The 20,393-nt window shown below is 37.5% G+C and overlaps 1 protein-coding gene across 1 annotated transcript in view; it reads right to left on the bottom strand.

The window, feature by feature from the left end:
* Positions 1-20,393, bottom strand: part of LOC133074520 (mitochondrial adenyl nucleotide antiporter SLC25A24-like) — a 77,807-nt gene that overhangs the window by 8,605 nt on the left and 48,809 nt on the right. Inside the window, exons 6-8 of the mRNA XM_061168443.1 lie at positions 16,333-16,491; positions 10,814-10,966; positions 1,533-1,640 (exon numbers count right to left, since the gene is read on the bottom strand). Of these exons, the coding sequence (XP_061024426.1) occupies positions 1,533-1,640; positions 10,814-10,966; positions 16,333-16,491 (420 nt within the window). The remainder of the gene's footprint in view (positions 1-1,532; positions 1,641-10,813; positions 10,967-16,332; positions 16,492-20,393) is intronic.

Raw genomic sequence — 20,393 nt, 5'->3', positions numbered from 1 at the left:
GGAACTTCCTCTGAGTAGTCAGTTGGAAGCCCTCTGTACGAACTTCTCTGTAGGACCCAACACTTTGGATAATCCCATTCTTAAAATTCTTTGCCTTCTTCAGGGCAATGCACTCTCTTCTTACCCAAGTAAATTTTTTCTGTCTGCTTCCCTGGCATGTTTTTTGTTCCTTTCATTCTCTAAACTAAGATTTTCTCAAAATTTAAAAATAAAATTATGACTTATTTCTAAGCAATTTCAAGGCTTTAACTAACACCTCTTCACAGATGACACATCAAGACTTGAAATCTCTCAAGTCTTATTATTACATTTGCAACTGCCTGTAGAAAATCATGACTCAGTTGCCCACCAATAACTCAAATTAAATACAGGCAAACCTGAACTCATCATCTTTCAGAGTCTGGCTCACTTCCTTCATTCTGTACCTCTGTTAGAGACCTAACTCAGATATAACTCTCCTAAACACTTGGGCACAGAACCCAGCCAGAACTTTGTCATCTTCCCTTCCCTTTCTTCTGTCCTCCATTTCTCAAGTGATCTTATGACTGTTCTAATGACTATTCTAATGTGAGTCAGTTTCTGCTAGTCAATATCATATGTCAAGTCCTTATTATCACTTCTCTGAATGATAGCAATATCTTGTATCTAGTCATCTCATTTCTCTAGTCTCTAAAAAACTTTACCAGGATTACACTTCAAGCTCCAAAGTCTTTAATGGCTCTTATTTTTTTAAGAAATTAAAGCTAAATTTCTTAAGTTGCATTGACGAGCCATTCTGATCTGGTTCCAACCCATTATTTATAGTATTGTCCTATCTACACCTGAATATCTGCTCTTATACCCCCATTCCTTTGCTCAAGTTGTTATTTGCACTTAAAATCCACTTCCTCATCATCTCCAAACATCCAAATTCTAAGTCAAACTCACACATTCAACTCATGTCCTTCATGAAATCCATTAACTGGAATACTATCTCCCTTCTGAATTTCCGTAATACTTGGTATTGATCTCCCTTCTAGAATTTATATTTATATTTGGACCCACTCCATTTTTCTGGCCTGGAGAATTCCATGGACTGTATAGTTCTTGGGGTTGCAAAGAGATGGACACAACTGAGCAACTTCCACTTTCACTTTTCATCATTACTGATGTACATATTCTATCTCCCCTTCTGGACTATAATAGGCTCCATGACCAAAATGTCTGTCTGATTCAACTCTGGATCCAGAGAAGTACTTTAAAGTTTGTGGGTGTGCAATACAAATTTGATTTTATTAATGAATAAGTGATTCTATCAATTAATTAATCAATGAAATTATTTATCTTCTTAGTACAATACTGATTTTTTCCTAAACCAAAAATGACTGGGCAACTGACAGTTACTAAGGGCAACCGACACTTCATGTGAGACATATCTTATAACTATAAAGCTATTTATTGTATAAAATACTGATCTGTGATTCACTTATTTTTTTAAATTACAATTTGCATTAAAAACATTCCTTTGGTTAAAATTTTGTAATAGTACATACCTCCATAGGGTAAATACAGGTCTGTGCAGTTGCACCAGCCAATGAACCAGAAATAAATCTTTCAATAATTCCTATTTTAGCACCATCAGAACTAAGCCATTTCTTATACTGTATAAATAAAAATATTAAAATGTATAAAATTACTGAAATTGAATATACATTATTTGTTTATAACATTAATATTAATAACAATTATTTGAAAAAGTATTTCAGACACCCAACATTAGAATATCTAGTAGAATATCTGATTTTAATTTTATGCAATTAATTGTCTAAGATAATAAGTAAGACCCCTCTATTTTCACCTCCTTTTCCTCTTTTTTTCTGCAGAAGAAGTTAGCTATTCATGAATTCATAAAAGTATTTCATAAAAGGCATGCAAATGACACAAAGGAACTGTATTCTCTTATCTCTTTTTAGCCCCACCCCTTACACATGGAACATACTTCATATTGTTTGGATAGTAGATAATCAGGAATAGTAACTTTATGTGATAGGCTTTTTGTTACAAAGAACAACAGTTTCCTATTGTTAGCTTAATAACAGAGATTATTGAATTACATGTGGAAATAAGGAAAACAGAAATATCAGTGTAAAGGTCAGGCTTCACAGGGACTAAACTAAGTTTCATGAAAATTGAAACTGGAAACTCATTTAGGATCCAAGATGACCTCAGCAAGCAGATTATCTTGTTACTTCCTAGGCAAAATGTTTTTCCATTTGCCTCTTCTGATGGTCTTTCATCAGCATGATTCAGCCACTCTCTATGAACTAACTCTCTGGTCCTCAAATCAGTAACTCCCCATCAGAAAGTGTGATGGTTCACTTAACGTGTCAGAGACTGCTATCTGTTCCCATCCGTGTGTGCTAAGTCACATCAGTCATGTCCGACTCTGTGACCCTATGGACTCTAGCCTGCCAGGCTTCTCTATCTATGGGATTCTCCAGGCAAGAATACTGGAGTGGGTTGCCATTTCCTTCTCCAGGAGATCTTCCTGACCCAGGGATTGAACCTGCATCTTTTACATCTCCTTCATTGGCAGGTGGGTTGTTTACCACTAGCACCACCTGAGAAGCCTAGTACTATCTATTCCCAGTCTTATTTGTTCCAAATACCCTTTATCTTTTTCTTCCTTTTAGTGTAACACAGCTGACTCAGCTACAAACTACATTTTCCTCTTCTTCCTTGCAATAGACTGTATGTTTAAATGATTAATTTTGGCCAATGAGATGTGAGGGGAAGTTAAATATGGAAATTCTGAGACACCTCCTTAAACTAAACTATCCTAAACTCTTTTTTCCTCCACCTGGGAAATGGCAAAGATGGGTGCAGCCTTGGAACACATATATTGAAGATGGCAGAGTTGTACAGCTAGCCCCAGACCACTTGCTTCTGTCTTACTTAAGCTACTGTATTTTGAACTCCCTTTGTTAAAACATCTTAGAAAGAACCCTAAAGAGTACAAAAATTGGTTACTAAATGGAGGGTGATACCATAACTAAAACCTAAAATATGTGGCAATGGCTTTATTATTAAGATACAGATATTACAGTCTAAGAAGGTGATGATGCTCTAGAGCTCATGAGCTCTAATGCTCTGTGGAAATGCTTGATAAAATTACCTCCTGTGATAACTTAGAAGGAAGACCATGTGTTTTTTGACCCTGAAGTTACAGGAAAACTAACTGTAAAACCTCAGAATGCCGGACAGTGTTGCCTGTTCCTTGCTGATTTTAGTAAGATCTGTGAGACAGGAGCTAAAGCATCTCTCTGCCTGTCTGCCTTAAGGCCTTCTCAAAAGCTAGTTTGTAAGCACAGTTGGAAGGAAATAGAGCTCTGCAAAGGGATTTGTCACTGCCTGACTTAATTTTGTCAAGAAATGTGGAGCTTCCAAGTAGGGAAAGTTACCAGCACAGAAGCTGGTAATGAGATTGTCCTAAAGAACTTATCTATAAAAATCACATCAAGGGTGTTGTCATCTGTCAGGCTATTATTTCAGTTAACATCAACATAGCATACTATAAAAAAATAACAAAGGGAAGGAATGACTGAGCATAGGAACTGGAAAATAAAATATCAGGAAAAATATTTTTGGGTGTGGCTACTTTGCATGGTATTGACTGGAAACAAACAGACAGGAAGTAAAAGAAGTTTTGAAAGAACTTATTGCTAGAAGGCCCATGAGCATAGCCTATAAAATCCTATATTTTTACTGATCTCTAATGCAACTCTGAGGCCCTCAAACATAAGCAGGCAGATAGCTGGCCATGGCAGACATTTCCAGAAGCCTCCATCACATCTGGACAGTTTTGTGCAGACTCACAGGCAAAATGATTGTCTGAGGAGGCTTTACAAATAGCTAAGAAAAGAAGAGAAGACAAAGTCAAGGGAGAAAGGGAAAGATATACCCAGACTGCAGAGTTCCAAAGAATAACAAGGGAAGATAAGAAAGCCTTCTTAAGTGAACAATGCAAAGAAATAGAGGAAAACAACAGAATGGGAAAGGCTAGAGATCTCTTCAAGAAAATTAGAGATACCAAACATTTTATGCAAAGATGGGCGCAATAAAGGACAGGAATTGTATGGAACTAACAGAAGCAGAAGATACTAAGAAGAGGTGGCAAGAATACACAGAGGAACTATACAAAAAAGATCTTAATGACCCAGATAACCACAATAGTGTGATCACTCACCTAGAGCCACACATCCTGGGTGTGAAGTCAAGTTGGCCTTAGGAAGCATCACTACAAACAAAGCTAGTGGAGGTGATGGAATTCCATGTGAGCTATTTCAAATCCTAAAAGATGATGCTGTGAAAGTGCTGCATTCAACATGCCAACAAATTTGGAAAACTCAGCGATGGCCACAGAACTGGAAAAGGTCAGTTTTCATTCCAATCCCAAAGAAGGGCAATGCCAAACAATGTTTAAACTACCACACAATTGCATTCATTTCACATGCTAGCAAGGTAGTGCTCAAAATGCTTCAAGCTAGGCTTCAACAGTACATGAACCAAGAACTTCTAGATGTATGAGCTGGATTTAGAAAAGGCAGAGGAGCCAGAGATCAAATTGCCAACATCTGTTGGATCACAGAAAAAGCTAGAGAATTTTTTTTTTAAATCTATTTCTGCTTCACTGACTATGCTAAAGCCTCTGTGTAGATCACAAGTTGTGGAAAATTCTTAAAGAGATGGCAATAGCAGACCATCTTACTGTTTCCTGAGAAATCTGTATGCAGGTCAAGAAGCAACATAATCAAACATGTAACAACAGACTAGTTCAAAATTGGGAAAGGAATATGTCAAGGCTGTATATTGTCATCCAGCTTATTTAACTTCTATTCAGAATACACCATTCAGAATGCTGGGCTGGATGAACCACATGTTGGAATCAAGATTGATGTGAGAAATATCAATAACCTCAGATATGCAGATGACACTACCCTAATGGCAGAATGTGAAGATGAACTAAGAGTCTCTTGATGAAGGTGAAAGAGGAGAGTGAAAATGCTGGCTTAAAACTCACCATTCAAAAAAACCAAGATCATGGCATCCAGTCCCATCACTTCATGGCAAATAGATGGGCAAACAATGGAAACAGAGACAGACTTTATTTGGGGGGTGGGGGGGGCTCCAAAATCACGTGGACGGCGACTGCAGCCATGAAATTAAAAGACTCTTGCTCCTTGGAAGAAAAGCTATGACAAACTTAGACAGTGTATTAAAAAGCAGAGACATTACTTTGCAACAAAGGTCTGTCTAGTAAAAGCTATGGTTTTTCCAGGAGTCATGTATGGATGTGAGAGTTGAACCATAAAGAAGGCTGAGCATTGAAGAATTGATGCTTTAGAACTGTGGTGTTGGAGAAGACTCTTGAGAGTCCCTTGGACTGCAAGGAGATCAAACCAATCAATACTAAAGGAAATCAATCCTGAATATTCACTGGAAGGACTGATGCTAAAGCAGAATCTCCTAACATTGGCTATCTGAGGCGAAGAGCCAACTCTTTAGAAAAGACCCTGATGCTGGGAAAGGGGAGAAGGAGACGACAGAGGACAAGTTGGTTGGATGGCATCACCAACTCAATGGACATTAGTTTGAACAAACTCTGGGAGATGGTGAAAAATGGGGAAGCCTGGCATGCTGCAGTCCATGAGGTTGCAAGGAGTTGGACACAACTGATTGACTGAACAACAGTGGCAGAATCCCATCTAAAGAAAAAGCCTCTCACCTCTCTGTTTTTCTGCCTTAGGGCCTCCTGAAAAGCTACGGGAGCCTGTTGAACTTAGAAGTCTGGAAAGTTAAAGTCCTAAGATGATTCTTCAAATAACCTGGGATAGGAACTGGTAAGGGCTTCCCTGGTGGCTCAGCAGTAAAGAACTCACATGCCAATGAAGGACACACAGCTTCCATCCTTGGGGTCCAGAACAGCCCCTGGAGAAGGAAAAGGCAACCCACTCTAGAATTCTTGCCTGGGAAATCCCATGGACAGAGGGGTCTGGCAGGCATCATATAATCCATGGGGTTGCAAAGAGTTGGTCACGACTTAGCAATTAAACAACAAGAAATTGGTAGATAAATGCCTTAGCTCCTTTCCTCAGACAGATAATCCTGGGGACTATTCTGTCTACTTCTTACAAGTTCTGGAAGAATCAAGCCCCTACCACCTACAGCTGGACCCTCATATATGTACACTTACATTGGCTTTTCTTCCTTCTGTGTCTTTCTGCATCAGTCCTTCCAATGAATTCCAATTCACCTCTGGGTGACTCCAAACCTAAACATTTGGTACCACTTCAAAAGTCCTATCTACCAATTAAAGACTGTCAGAGTGGATCAAAAACCAAAATCCAAATGTATGTTGGCTACAAGAAATCAGCTTTAAATTTAAAGACACATATATTAAATGCAAATGAGTGGAGAAAAATATACCATGCTAACAGTAATCAAAACAAAGTGGAAGTAGCGATATTAATTTCAGATAGAACTGACTTCAGAGCAAGAAAAGTTACCAAGGATAAAGATAAAGGGGTCAGTTCTATAAAATGACATATTAATCCTTAAATAATAGTCCTGATAGAACTGCAAAGAGAAACAGATGAATGTATTATAATAGTTGGAGATTTCAACATCTTCTATCAGAAATGGACATTTCCAATGGGCAGAATATCAGTAATAACATAGCTGAACTAAACATCATTACTCAACTGGAAATAACTGACATCCATAGACTATTTCAACCAACAACAGCAGACTACACATTTTACTCAAGCACACATGGAACACTCACCAAGACAGACTGTATTTTGGACCATAAAACACATCTTAACAAATTTAAAAGAACAGAAATCAAACAATGTCTACTTCTCAGACCACAAAGGAAATTAATTAAACTAGAAATTAATGATAGAAAGATAATTGGAAAATACCAAAACATGTGGAGATTAAACAAAACTTTTGTTTTAAGTAACACATTGGTCAAAGAAGAAATCTCAAGAGAAGTTTTAAAATATTTTAACTAAATGAGAATAAAAACACTATCAAATTTAGTGGGAAGCAGTACTTTAAGGGAAGTTTACAGTTTTGAATGTATACATTAGAAGAAAGATAAAAATGAATAAGTTTCCACCTTAGGAAAATAGAAAAAGAAGAGCAAATCAAGCCAAGGGTAAGCAGAAGAAAAGTAATAATAATAATTAGAATAGAAATCAATGAAATTGAAAATAGGAAATCAATAGATAAAATCAACAAAAATCAAATGCTAGTTTTTTGAAATGTGGCACTAGAAGGTAAGCCTGCTCATATTATTAGAACTGAATCACTCACCAGTCACAGGCAACAAAGACATGATTACTAGTGGTAAATGGGATGATGATAACTTATGGTATGCTGTGGCATTACCATTACTAAGATTTTTAGTCATAGTGGCTTGGGATGAGGTACTCGTAGAAAGAAAAGCAAGTATCATGGTACTTGAACAATATGAGGTAAAGATTGTGGACCTGATTGGCTTTGATTCACTGTTTTAGAAACTTTGAAGAAAGAGAATGTCAAGTTTAGGTCAGTCAACTAGCACTTTAAAGCCTATTATGAACACTAAAATGCCTTCCTGGCAGCAATTTAAAGAGACCTTAATCTCTTGCAAGTGGAGAATAAACTATTGAAAATCAGACCCAGCATATAAATGTAAAGGTACCACAATTGCAAAGGAAACTGAAGGCACAGCTTCAAAAGATCTCCTATGCTAAAATGAGGATGCTCACTGGGAGGGAGTGGGACCCTAATACATGAGATGGGGACATCTGGGAATCGGCTCCTGAGAATCCTGAACTCCAGGATTCACTCAGTTCGGTTCAGTTCAGTCGCTCAGTCATGTCCGACTCTTTGCGACCCCATGAATCACAGCACACCAGGCCTCCCTGTCCATCACCAGCTCCCGGAGTTTACTCAAACTCATGCCCATCGAGTCGGTGATGCCATCCAGCCATCCCATCCTCTGTCGTCCACTTCTCCTCCTGCCCCCAATCCCTCCCAGCATCAGGGTCTTTTCCAATGAGTCAACTCACATGAGGTGGCCAAAGTACTGGAGTTTCAGCTTCAGCATCAGTCCTTCCAAGGAACACCCAGGACTGATCTCCTTTAGGATGGACTGGTTGGATCTCCTTGCAGTCCAAGGGACTCTCAAGAGTCTTCTCCAACACCACAGTTCAAAAGCATCAATTTTCTGGCGCTCAGCTTTCTTCACAGTCCAACTCTCACATCCATACAGGACCACTGGAAAAACCATAGCCTTGACCAGACGGACCTTTGTTGGCAAAGTAATGTCTCTGCTTTTTAATATGCTATCTAGGTTGGTCATAACTTTCCTTCCAAGGAGTAAGCGTCTCTTAATTTCATGGCTGCAGTCACCATCTGCAGTGATTTTGGAGCCCCAGGATTCACTAGAAACTCTCAATTCAGCAAAGTCATCCTCTCCCCGCTGCTCAAGCAGAGCAGCCGCTCCTCATCCAGAGGCCGTGCAAAGGCCTCAAAGAGGCGGACGTACAAGATGATGCCTGTCTCTCTCACGGTGTGCTCCCACCTCCTCTTATTGCCTCCTAACCAATACTTTTTATAAGATTAGATCTCAGATAGCCTGGTGAGGAAATAAAGCCCATGTTCTAGGAATAAATATCATTCTGATCAAATTGTTGCAGGACCTGGCTAATATAGATTAGAAGGAACCAGTTGAACATGTATAGGAGTGGATCATCAGTCTTGAACAGTGGGCTTATCAGGAGTGGAATATAATGCTGGACAAGGGAGACTTTATTCATGTTGAATACTCTCCCATGACATAGGACACCTGAAACCTGTCCTAATATGCTGCTGGGATGGACCCTTAAAGCTTGGACACAATTATGACTGACAGTAAATGAGGTAGAGATGCCAAAGTTTTGGTAGAGTGTGGAGGAAGGGATCAGTAGACTCAGGAAGGTGGAAATATCAGAATGAATTTTATCACGAGATTGATAAACCTACTAGTCGAGCATGTTTCTAGGATGAGACGGAGCCCTTGTTGAGAAGTCCAGTGATAGCTGTTATGAGGGTTGAAAGCAGAGGATACTGCCATGGAACTAGATTCAGTGGTATAAAAGGAAATGGAAAATTCCAGAATAGCAGAGTCCAAATGATGGCACTTCCTCATCAGATGCAAGATGAATATAATTATCTTAAAAGACAACAAGACTGGAGTTACAGCTAGGATTCCCTAACCCACAGGGATAACTTGATGGCTAATTACCCATGAACTTCCTAGGGGTCAGATAGTGAGCTATACTTAAGCAGTAATAAATACATACTTGAGAACTGTTTGATTTGTATAATCAGACAAAAGAATTTCACCTGGACCATCTGCCTCCAACAATCTTATTTAATTTCCTCTATCCATTAGCTTTTCCACTTTCCTAGAATACCAACTCATGACTTCTCCTCCTTCCTCACACCTCCACATGCCCTTGTTTCCCATTTCATTGAAGAAGTTGAAGCACTAGAAAGAAATCTTCCATAAACCCACCTGCATCTGTGCCCACATAGTAGAGCTTCTCCTCAAACTATGAATGAAGTGCCTACCCAAGGCCAAACCCTTCCATGAGCACTAGTTCCCATCTTCTTTCACTCTCTCAGAGACTCAAGGATAATAATAATTTATCTTACTTGCACTACTCTCCCCTCTATCCTGTCATTAATGGTCCCCTCTTTACTGGATCTTTCTCCTAAGCATACAAACATGCTGTTGCTTCTTCCATTTTTAGAAAATTCTCTATCCCACATCTTCCTACAGTTACCACTCAATTTCTCTCACTTCTTCATAGAAAAACTCCTTGAAAGAGTTGTCAATTCTTACTGTCTCCAATTTCTATCATCTGTTTTCTCCATAGCATTTATCAACATCTGATTTGTTTGCTGCTATATCCCCAGCACCTCGAATAACGTCTAGAACACATTAAGTGCTCAAGAAATATCTGTTGCTGAAAGAAACATTTCTTGAATGAGTAAGCAAATCCCAATTTAAATAAGTGATGTATGTTTTTAAGATGTGCATTACAAGTCTAGTGTCCTATACAACCATCCATTTGCTTTTAAATGATTTGGGTTGACAAAGGATATTATTTATTTTTTATCTTTTCTTAAAATTTTGAGGTCATCTGACTTTGTAAACCAAGGTTCTACCAAAGAGGCAAATTAATGCTATGTATTATTAAACATTTAAAGAAAAAAATTACTATAAGATTTACACTGAAAATGGAAAACTGGAGATACACAGTATACTCAGACTCTAATATGATGCTAATAATTTATATTACTTGAAAATAAATATAGCTCATCTCAAAGTGAATTATTTGAGCAAAAGTAAAATCCTAAATTAGATTAACAAATTTTTTGTTTGTTTTGGTTCCTTTTCAGATTAACAAATTTTAAAACAAATATTTTAAAAGGAAAAACAATACTGAAATGTTTTTTGAGGGTCTCTCACACGGGGAAACTGAAATTAAAAGAACTACTAATAGACAATAGAATAGATTATATTACAGTTATAATATGGCCCATGGACTACCTGTTACAAACAAAAGCAATGTGAAAATATCAAAAATAAATAAGAATAAAGTCACTTATATTTAAATTCACATCTATTACTTGAGAACACTCCAGCAATGTTTTATGTTTTCTCTCATAAAAGTCTAAAATTTTTAAAATTTAAAGTCTGTCTTATAAAATTCCACAGACAGTAACATTTTACCTGTTCATAGGTCCCAACCTTGAGCGCCGTCTCAGGTGCAATTTTTAAAACATTTACACCATTTCCTCGCCAAAGAGAACGAACTCCTCCTTCTTTTACCATCTGCTTAAACCCATCCAGCAATCTCATTTTCCCTGACTGTAAACTATGAATCTAGAAATAAACAGCAAATTTATCTATTTTAAAATTTATTTTGCTGGTAATATAGCATTGATATTATGACTAATAAAATAATGCTACATATATGTATAAACTTATGATCTTCAAAATAATTTTCATTTTCCTTTAGAGACATATAAAGTTGATAACATTAATTGGCTGTTGTCTCCGAATACATACTTTAATTTCACACATGAAAAAAAAGAATTAAACAAACAGGTATAACTTAGTTTTCAGAGAATTTTTTCATATGCAAGATGTATTGTTGCTGCTAAAATATTACAGGTTCATTAAAGAGTGCATTGAAATGGATGAAAAATACATCAAACTTTCAATACTTCTGGGCAGAGAGGTGTTATTGGTTGAATTGTGTCCCCTGAAATTCATATGCATGACAAGTCCCTTCAGGTGTGTCTAACTCTTTGTGACCCTAAGGACTGTAGCCCATCAGGCTTCTCTGCCCATGGGATTCTCCAGGCAAGAATACTGGAGTGGGCTGCCAAGCCCTCCTCCAGGGCATCTTCCTGACCCAGAGATCAAACCTGCATTTCTTATGTCTCTTGAATTGGTGGGCAGGTTCTTTACCACTAGCGCTATCTGGGAAGCCTGAAACTTATATCTTTAAGTCCTAATCCTTAGTGTCTCTGAACGTGACCTTATTTAGAGACAGACACGGTCTTTACTAGGATAACTAAGTTAAAGTAAGGTCATTAAGTGGGCCCTAAAATCTAATATGACTGATATCCTTACAAAAAGGGAAAATTTGGACACAAGTATGTATGTGTTAGTCGCTCAGTCATGTGCAGCTCATTGGGACCCCATGGACTGTAGCCCACCAGACTTCTCTGTCCATGGGATTGACCAGGCAAGAATACTGAAATGGCTGGCCATTTCCTTCTCCAGGGGATCTTCCCAACCCAGGTCTCCTGCATTGCAGGCAGATTCTTCACCCTCTGAGCCACCAGTGAAGTCCATCTACAAGCCAAGGGGAGAGTCCTGGAACAGATCCCTCCCTCACAGACCCCAGAAGGCACCAACCCTTCCAACACTTTGATCTTAGACTTCTAGCCTTCATAACTGTGAGACAAATCTCTGTTGTTTGGACCAGTCAGGGGGGATTCCTGGGTGGTGCAGTGGTGATGACTCTGCTGGGGGCCCAGGTTTGACTCCTGGTGGGAGAACTAAGATTCCACAAGCCATGCAGTGTGCCCAAGGATCACAGGTCATTTTAATGTCTTCCTTTATGTTTTCCATATTTTCCCATTTTTCTATGTATTATTTTATAATAAGAAAAATGTTATTTTTAACAAAGTGAAAATTAAAACATTAATACCCTCCTGTCTATAAGAGAACAATAATGAAAGAGCAAAGTGAAATGGGCATTCTCATTTCCTATGAACAGAAAAAGTTCATGTCCATGGGATTTACCAGGCAAGAATACTGAAATGGATTGCCATTTCCTCTCTCTTCTTCATACACACACACACACACACACACACACACACACACAGAGCCTTTAAGATATTCACATCAGTACTTAAACTTCTCAGAATTCATCCTAAGTAGGCAACTCTAAATATGAAAAAATTCATAAACTATTATGAATAATAGTTTTAAAATAGCTTTAAAGGAGTTTTAAAAATCCCTACATGTCCAAGAATAGAAAAAAATGGTAAGTAAATTATGACATCCATGAGAATACTACATAGTCATTAAAAACTATATTTAAAGAATATGCAAATATTTTAAATATTTGAAGAATATTTAATGTGACATGAAAACATGCTCATGTTAACACTATGAATCATAAAAGCAATAAACAGGATGTAAATTAATTATAAAGTAAACACTACTATGTAAAAAAATATGTAGGACAAAGGACAAGAAGAAATTTACTCAGTGTTAATAATGATAATTTTGGATGATGAGAAAGAGAATTTTTCTACTTTCTACTTTTTTACTTTCCAAATATCCCTTAGTAAGCACATACTCACTTTATTTAAAAAACACAATTTTTAAAAGACCAAATAAGTGACTATAGAAAGTTTAATGTGGTTTTCTTAAAATGGTAACAGTGCTATTTCTTCATCTTATTTCTCCACAAAAATGATGGCTCTCATATTTTAAGCACTGATTACAATGACAGGTATAATGCAAAGCACTTTATAAATTTTTTTTTAATTCTTAAAATAACCCTGGCATTATAATCCTCATTTTATAGACCCAATTAAGAGAGATCAAATGACTTTCCCAGCTATAAAGTAAGTAGCAAAGCCAGAATTAAAACCTCGGGCTCTCTGACTCTACAAGAGACCTGCTTTTAAATGACGTAAACTACTTCTCACCACACAACACATGCCCTTCTTTTGTTCACAGTGTTCTTTTCCAGTTGTGTGAAGCTCACAGAGAAATACCTCTATCAATAAAGGAGACAAGTTCTAGTTCTCCATCTAGAACCCATCTCCATCTCTAGAACCCATCTCCCTGTCAAATACACATCTGAATGAAAGCCATGAGATCCAAGCCAGAGCGGCACAAAAAGGGCAGCAGCTTGCCTCCTCTTGCTTCTCATTAGATTACTCTTCTCTTCCATTTCTAACCCATTTTTCATCTATGATAGCTTCTCTTCTTTCTCACTTATTTTATTCTCTATTTTCCTTTTCTATCTTTCAATTTCCCATCCTCTTCGTCCTCCTATCTATCCAGCCCCCTTAAATCTTTCTCTTTTTTCACTCTTTCTGAAAATACCCCCACTATTTACTCTATGCTTTTTCATTCTCCCCAATCCACTCACCTATTTTCACCCCCTAGGAGAAAATTCATACTCTGTATGTCCACAATACCCATCTATCTGGACTCATAGCAAGTACTCATAAGTTACAACTATTATTTTTCAATAGCACCATCAGCATATAGATTTGTTGTCTACATTTCTGTTAGGTTCTGAAGTATAAGAAAATATGCTTTTAATCCAGCACCAAGCATATTAACAATAGGCACTTAAAATACATATTTATTCTCTTTATTTTCCCTCCGAGTCCCTTTCCCATTTTTTCATCTCCTTATATGTCTCTGTTTCTAAGTAGCTCTGTATGGTATCTACATATTTTTCCTCTCCACCTCATTTTTACATTTTCTACCAGGTCTGGTCACTGAGGAAGCCAGCTCTTCTATTTCTACCTGCAAAAGAGAACTTTCAATTTCTGCTCTTTTCTAAAAGCTAGCTGAATTTAGTCACCTCACAGAATACAAAATAGGTTACATACGGAATCAAATGTACAGAAGAATGATAGGTTATTTGCCTTACTGTCTTACACCAATTAAGCCACAATGTACAATTATAACCATTCAGTTTATTTTCATAGTATCTTGGAAGCAATCAGCTGCTTCCAGATGAAGCTGAACATTTCCTTCCTGGCTACTGGTTGCTCATTCACGGACGTGAATGATGAACACAAATGTCCTACCTTTTGAGGGAAGCATATGGACGCAGAAGTTGCTGCTGATGCTCTGGGAGAAGAATGGGAGGGTTATGTGGGCCGAATCAGTGGTGGGAATGACAAACAAGGTTTTCCCATTAAGCACAGTGGCGTGACCCATGGCCACGTCCACCTGCTACTGAGGAAGAAGCAATCCTGTTATAGACCAAAGAAAAATGGAGAAAGGAAGTCAAATCTGTTCAGAGTTGCACTCTGAATGCCAATGTGAGTGTTCTCAACTTGGTTATTGCAAAAATGAGATATTCCTAATACTACTGTGCCTCACTGCCTGGGACACATGTACCCCCCACCCCACCCCCACAGAAAACAGCTGAATCCTCAAACTTTTCAGTCACTAAAGAAGATAATGTTCACCAGTATGTTGTCAGAAATCCCCTGAACAAAGAAGGTATGAAACCCAGGACCATACACAAGATTCAGTATCTTGTTGCTCCATGTGCCCTGCAACACAGACACCGGCATATTGCTCTGAAGAAGTAGCATACTAAGGAAAATAAGGAACAGGCAACAAGAGCTTTATAAACTTTTGACCAAGAGAATGAAGCAAGCCAAAGAAAAACAGGAGCAGGCTGCCCAGAGATGGAGGCTGTCCTCCCTGAGGGCCCCTATCTTTAATTCTGAGTCAGTCAAAAATAAGATTTTCTAATATTTTTACTCTTTGTTTTTTTGGCCATGTGGCATGTGGGGTCCTACTTCTCCAACCAGGGGTTAAGCCCACACACCCTGCACTGGAAGTGCAGAGTCTTAATCACTGGGCCACCAGGAAAATCCCCCCAAATAAGATTTTCTGAGTCACAAACAAGCAAAATCATATAGCACCAAAAAATACTATTCATAATCCATTACCAAATATCACCTATTTACCCAGAAAAGACAATAAAATACCCAGGTATGTAAATTTAATTACAAATTTAAATTTACTAGATTGTGAATTGGGCTTCCCTGGTGGCTCAGACAGTAAAGAATCCACCAGCAATGCAGGAGATGCAGGTTCGATCCCAGGGTCAGGAAGATCCCCTGGAGAAGGACATGTCAACCCACTCCAGTATTCTTGTCTGGAGAATTCCATGGACAGAGGAGCCTGGTGGGTATAGTTCATGGGATTGCAAAGAGTTGGACACAACTGAGTGACTAACACTTACTTACTTACTTAGATTGTGTATTATTAATTTTGTATCATTGTAAAGAAAGTATTCAGCAAATATTAAATTTAAAAAGAATTTTTTTGGCCACAGGGCATGTGGGATCTTAGTTCCCCAACCAGGGATTGAACCCACACCCCCAAATTGGAAGTAGGGAATCTTAACCACTGGACTTCCAGGGAAGCTTGGCAAATATTAACTTTTAATTGACACTTAACAGATTAAAATTAAACCATGCACTATTTTATAACTACTATTGACAATCTATTAATCAGTAAATTAAAATTATACAGTATTACCTCTAAACAGATACTAGTCAATAACACACTCCTAGTAACTTATTTTCCAATTCTTAGAAATACTATTAGTACTTAAGTAGATTAGAACCATGTTATTATATTAAGTTTCAGGGGCTCGAGACACCTAATAAGTTAGACTAATGGTATGTCTTAACACTTCATTCATAGATTCAGTTATAATCCTGAGAAAAAATTTCTAAGAGTGGTTCTATTATTATTTCAAATAAAAATTAATTTTAAAAGCATTGGAAAGAAAATTAAGGCATCTTTTAATATTGAAAATAAGAAAATGTATGTTTTCAGAAAAAGTGTAAAGCTTCAGGGAGAAGTAGTATGAAATGTGCCAAAACATTTCTTTTGAAAATTATCAAGATTTTTTTCAAGTTACTTTAATGCTTAAGGGCTAAAGTGCAAACTACCTGCATCATGACCTTCAAGCGGTCAAAAGGTGCCGTGCACGTCCTTGCAACTCCACCGGCTATCCCTCCTGCTACCAAGCGCTTCCACCAATTTCCAGAACTTTTTTCTTGATCAGTAATGTCATCTGGAATAGCTATACTCTCCCCTATGTCAATCATCTGACAAAACATAAAACAGAATTAGACAGTCAAGTGTAAACACTTGATAAGTAACAGGATAACTCTGTACAAAGACCAAAAACCCAAAGATTGTTTTTCATATCTCACCTCCTGTTAATGAAGATTGGCAATATCCTTAGCACTTGTATGAGACCAAATAATTTCTAATAGCACATTCATATACTGATTTAATGTAATATCCCAACTGGAGGTTTTAGTTTTAAATTCTCAAGCTATTTAGAGAATTCTCAAATATTAGACTAATCTCTTTCATGAAAAATCTAAACACTCCATGCAGGGATGATGTTCTAGTTATGTAACATAGTGTCTGCCACACAGTAAATAAGGAATAAATGCTTAAAATTTTTTCTCTATTTTATTTCAAGTTCTCTCAGATTACACTGTGCACTTACTTAACCTGAGTCAAAATTTAAGAGTAGCATTTTATATGTTTTCATTTCTTTCTCTACTATTTACATTGACTCTTCAAATGTCAGTTTTCTTTTTAAAAATCTGAACTCTAACAAGTTTTGCATTTCACTTTATTTTCAGTTATTATACATGATTTTGCTAAGACTATACATTTTTGCTAAATGTTGAGGCAGTGTGGTTCAGTAGGAAAAGGGCCAAATTGGAGCTAGGTTCCATTACTTGTCAATCATAGTGTGTGTGTGTTAGTCACTCAGTCATGTCCTACTCTTTGCAATCCCATGGACTAAAGCCTGCCAGGCTCTTCTGCCTATGGGATTTTCCAGGCAATCATAGTGAGCAAGTCCTTCTCTGCTTCTCAGTTTTCCCATCTTCATTTATTCATTCATTGAGCACCCTCTTTCCAAGCACCATCTCACCTCAATGCCTTTGTTTTTTATTTTCCCCCTGCCTAGAACATTTCTCCTTGGCTCTTTCCATGGCTTCCTCCCTAATATATAGCACAATCTTAATTAGTTCATTTCTATTGCGTGTTTTTTCCTCTAGAAGGTAAGCCTAATAAGAGCATCAAACTGGTCTGTCTTGTGCATCGATAAACCTAGCACCTTGGTCAGGGGAGATAACAGTGTTCCCTAAGTGGTGGTTGAATTAGTGAATTAAAGTCCAGGGCCCTGGGCTACATATCAGTAATGTAATGGTGCAGAAATCAGATTCTGCCCTTTAGTCCTGAATATTCATTGGAAAAACTGATGCTTTTGAACTGTGGTGTTGGAGAAGACTCTTGAGAGTCCCTTGGACAGCAAGGAGATCCAATCAGTTCATCCTAAAGGAAATCAGTCCTGAATATTCACTGGAAGGACTGATGCTGAAGTGGAAGCTCCAATACTTTGGTCACCTGATGCAAAAAGCCAACTCATTGGTAAATGTCGTGATGTTAAGAAAGATTGAAGGCAAAAGGAGAAGGGGGTGGCAGAGGATGAGACAGTTAAATAGCATCACCAACTCAATGGACATGAATTTGAATAAACTCCAGGAAATAGTGGAGGACAAAGGAGCCTGGGTGCTGCAGTCCATGGGATCACAAAGAGTCTGACACAACTTAGTGATTGAACAACAAGAAAGAAGCCTACTGAAGCAGATATTTAAGGTTGGAGTGATCAACCAAATCAAACACAACTGAGAGGTCAAGTAAGCTGAGATGTAAGAATGGACGACTGGAGTTGGAACATGGAGATCATTGCTTCAGAAGTCACTGAAAAGAAAGCTCGTAAAGTTTCAGGTCAGAATGGGGTCCAACAAAAGATTTTCAAAATCATTCAAATTAAAATTACAATGATATTCTATTTAATATTAACAAAATTGTCCAAAATTCTAGTCAGATAATAACTACTACTTGCAAGCATATAGAGCAAGAGTAATTTTAATCCATCACTGGTGAAAACAAATGGTACAAAAATTTTGGAAAATACTTTGATGCTACCTAGTGAAAGTAAATACTCTACAAAAGAGCAATTCCATTCCTGTGTATATGCCCTATATTCCTAGAAAAAGTCTTATTCATGTACACCAGGAGACATATACAAGAAAGCTTATTGCATCATTATTTATAATGGCAAAATCTAGAAACGACATGAATGTTCAACAATTGTGAAACTGATAAATAAAGAAACATATATATATATATATATACATATATATGTATTCATACACTGGTATACTATATGAGAGAAAATGGATAGAAGACAGTTACAAACATCAACATAGTTTAATCTAAATAAATAGAATGTTAAAATACCATATACAGTTAAAAATAGGCAAAATCAAATAATATGTTGCTTATACATACATACTTAGGTGCTAAAAGTATAAAGAAAAAGGAGAAAAATGGTTTGTAGAAAATTCAGTATATTGGTTAACTCTTGGTGGAAGTAGAGTAATATGACTGGGGAGGACACAAAGGGTTTTAAAGTAAGGAGAATGCCTATTTCTTAACCTGGAAGTGAGCACATTAGGGTTAATGATACAATTTCTAATTGTATTTATGTTATTTATTCTTTTTTGTATTTGTGCTGTTTATGTCACAATAACAAAGAATTTTATAAAAACAAAAAACCTCTACACTGACTTCCACACCATTTGGCATGTGTTACTGCCAGACCAACTCTTACTTTCAGACAAAGGCACTGAATTGTGACAGAAGAAAAGGCTTGGTTTTGTGAAATAGCAAAAAAGAAAAATAGAAATGGATGATGTGATGACAGTTTAAATAGACACTTTAGGAAAGAGCTTCAGTGAAAGAATGCAGAGATATGGGCAGTCACTAGAAGAGGAGGCATGGTCAAGGGTGTATTTTTAAATGGGAGAAATTGTAGTGTTTTTGTACGCTTATGGGAATGATACAGCAGAGATGGAAAAATTGATTGTGACTGAGACTACTGTTCAACACTCTATTCTTTTTGTTTCGTGACAACACAGTCACATCCACATTCTGCATTTTGCCTGGGTAAATGGCCATCCAAGTAGAAACCACATTTCCACACTTCCCTAGGAGCTTGTGTAGACACTAGTCTAGATTTTGGCCAGTTAGTTATGAGCAGAGTAAATACGTACAACCTCTACTTCACATCCTTAAAAATGAAGCAATGACCCAGCTTCAACTATGCATACAAGGACAACATCTTGGGGAACAGAAAGAACCAGTGGATTTCTCAAGGCTTTCGTGAAACAGAGGTACCCTATCAGCTTAAGAAAGCCTTAGTATTACACGAATAAGAAATAGATTTCTATCTTATTTAAGTCACTTATTTATTAACATTCTTTGGGATGTTGTTGCTATAGTTTCCTATCTCTCATACTGATGATGCAGGAGAGAGGGAACAATGACAGGAGTAAAGTAAATGAGAGGAATCCGATCCAATGCCCAGGTAAAGCACTTGACATAGGAAGTTTTCAAATATATCACACCATAAAAATGACATCAATGAGATAGGAAGATTTATGCTGTAGAGAGGGGGCCAGGGAGAAATTCTTTGCAGATGGGTCTAAAGGAGGGAGGAGCAAAGCATATTGATAACAGATAACACACTCTACTTCACTGGCATATTCCAGTGCTATAACTCAGAATTTTGAGGCATCCAGGAAATGTCAGAAAGCATCTCTTTGCCCACGGTATTATAAAACAAATAGATACTATTAAGTAGTTAGGTGTGTGCTAGGTGGCTTCAGTCGTGTCTGACTCTTTGCAACCCTATGGACTGTAGCCCGGCAGGCTCCTCTGTCCATGGAATTCTCCAAGCAAGATACTGGAGTGGGTCCCTAGGCCCTCCTCCAAAGGATCTTCCCAACTACTTAACAAGGGCTTCCCAGGTGGCACTAGTGGTAAAAACCCAGGGTCTTTACCTTTCATCAAACTGTATAGTTTGTAATATATTAAGGTAATGGTATTATAGTAACAAATAATAACACATTCTGGT

Source organism: Dama dama, chromosome 20 (genome assembly GCF_033118175.1).
Source record: "Dama dama isolate Ldn47 chromosome 20, ASM3311817v1, whole genome shotgun sequence".
Lineage (NCBI taxonomy): Eukaryota > Metazoa > Chordata > Mammalia > Artiodactyla > Cervidae > Dama > Dama dama.
Note: the sequence above shows the minus strand (reverse complement) of the source record. Positions and strands in the feature narration are given on the sequence as shown.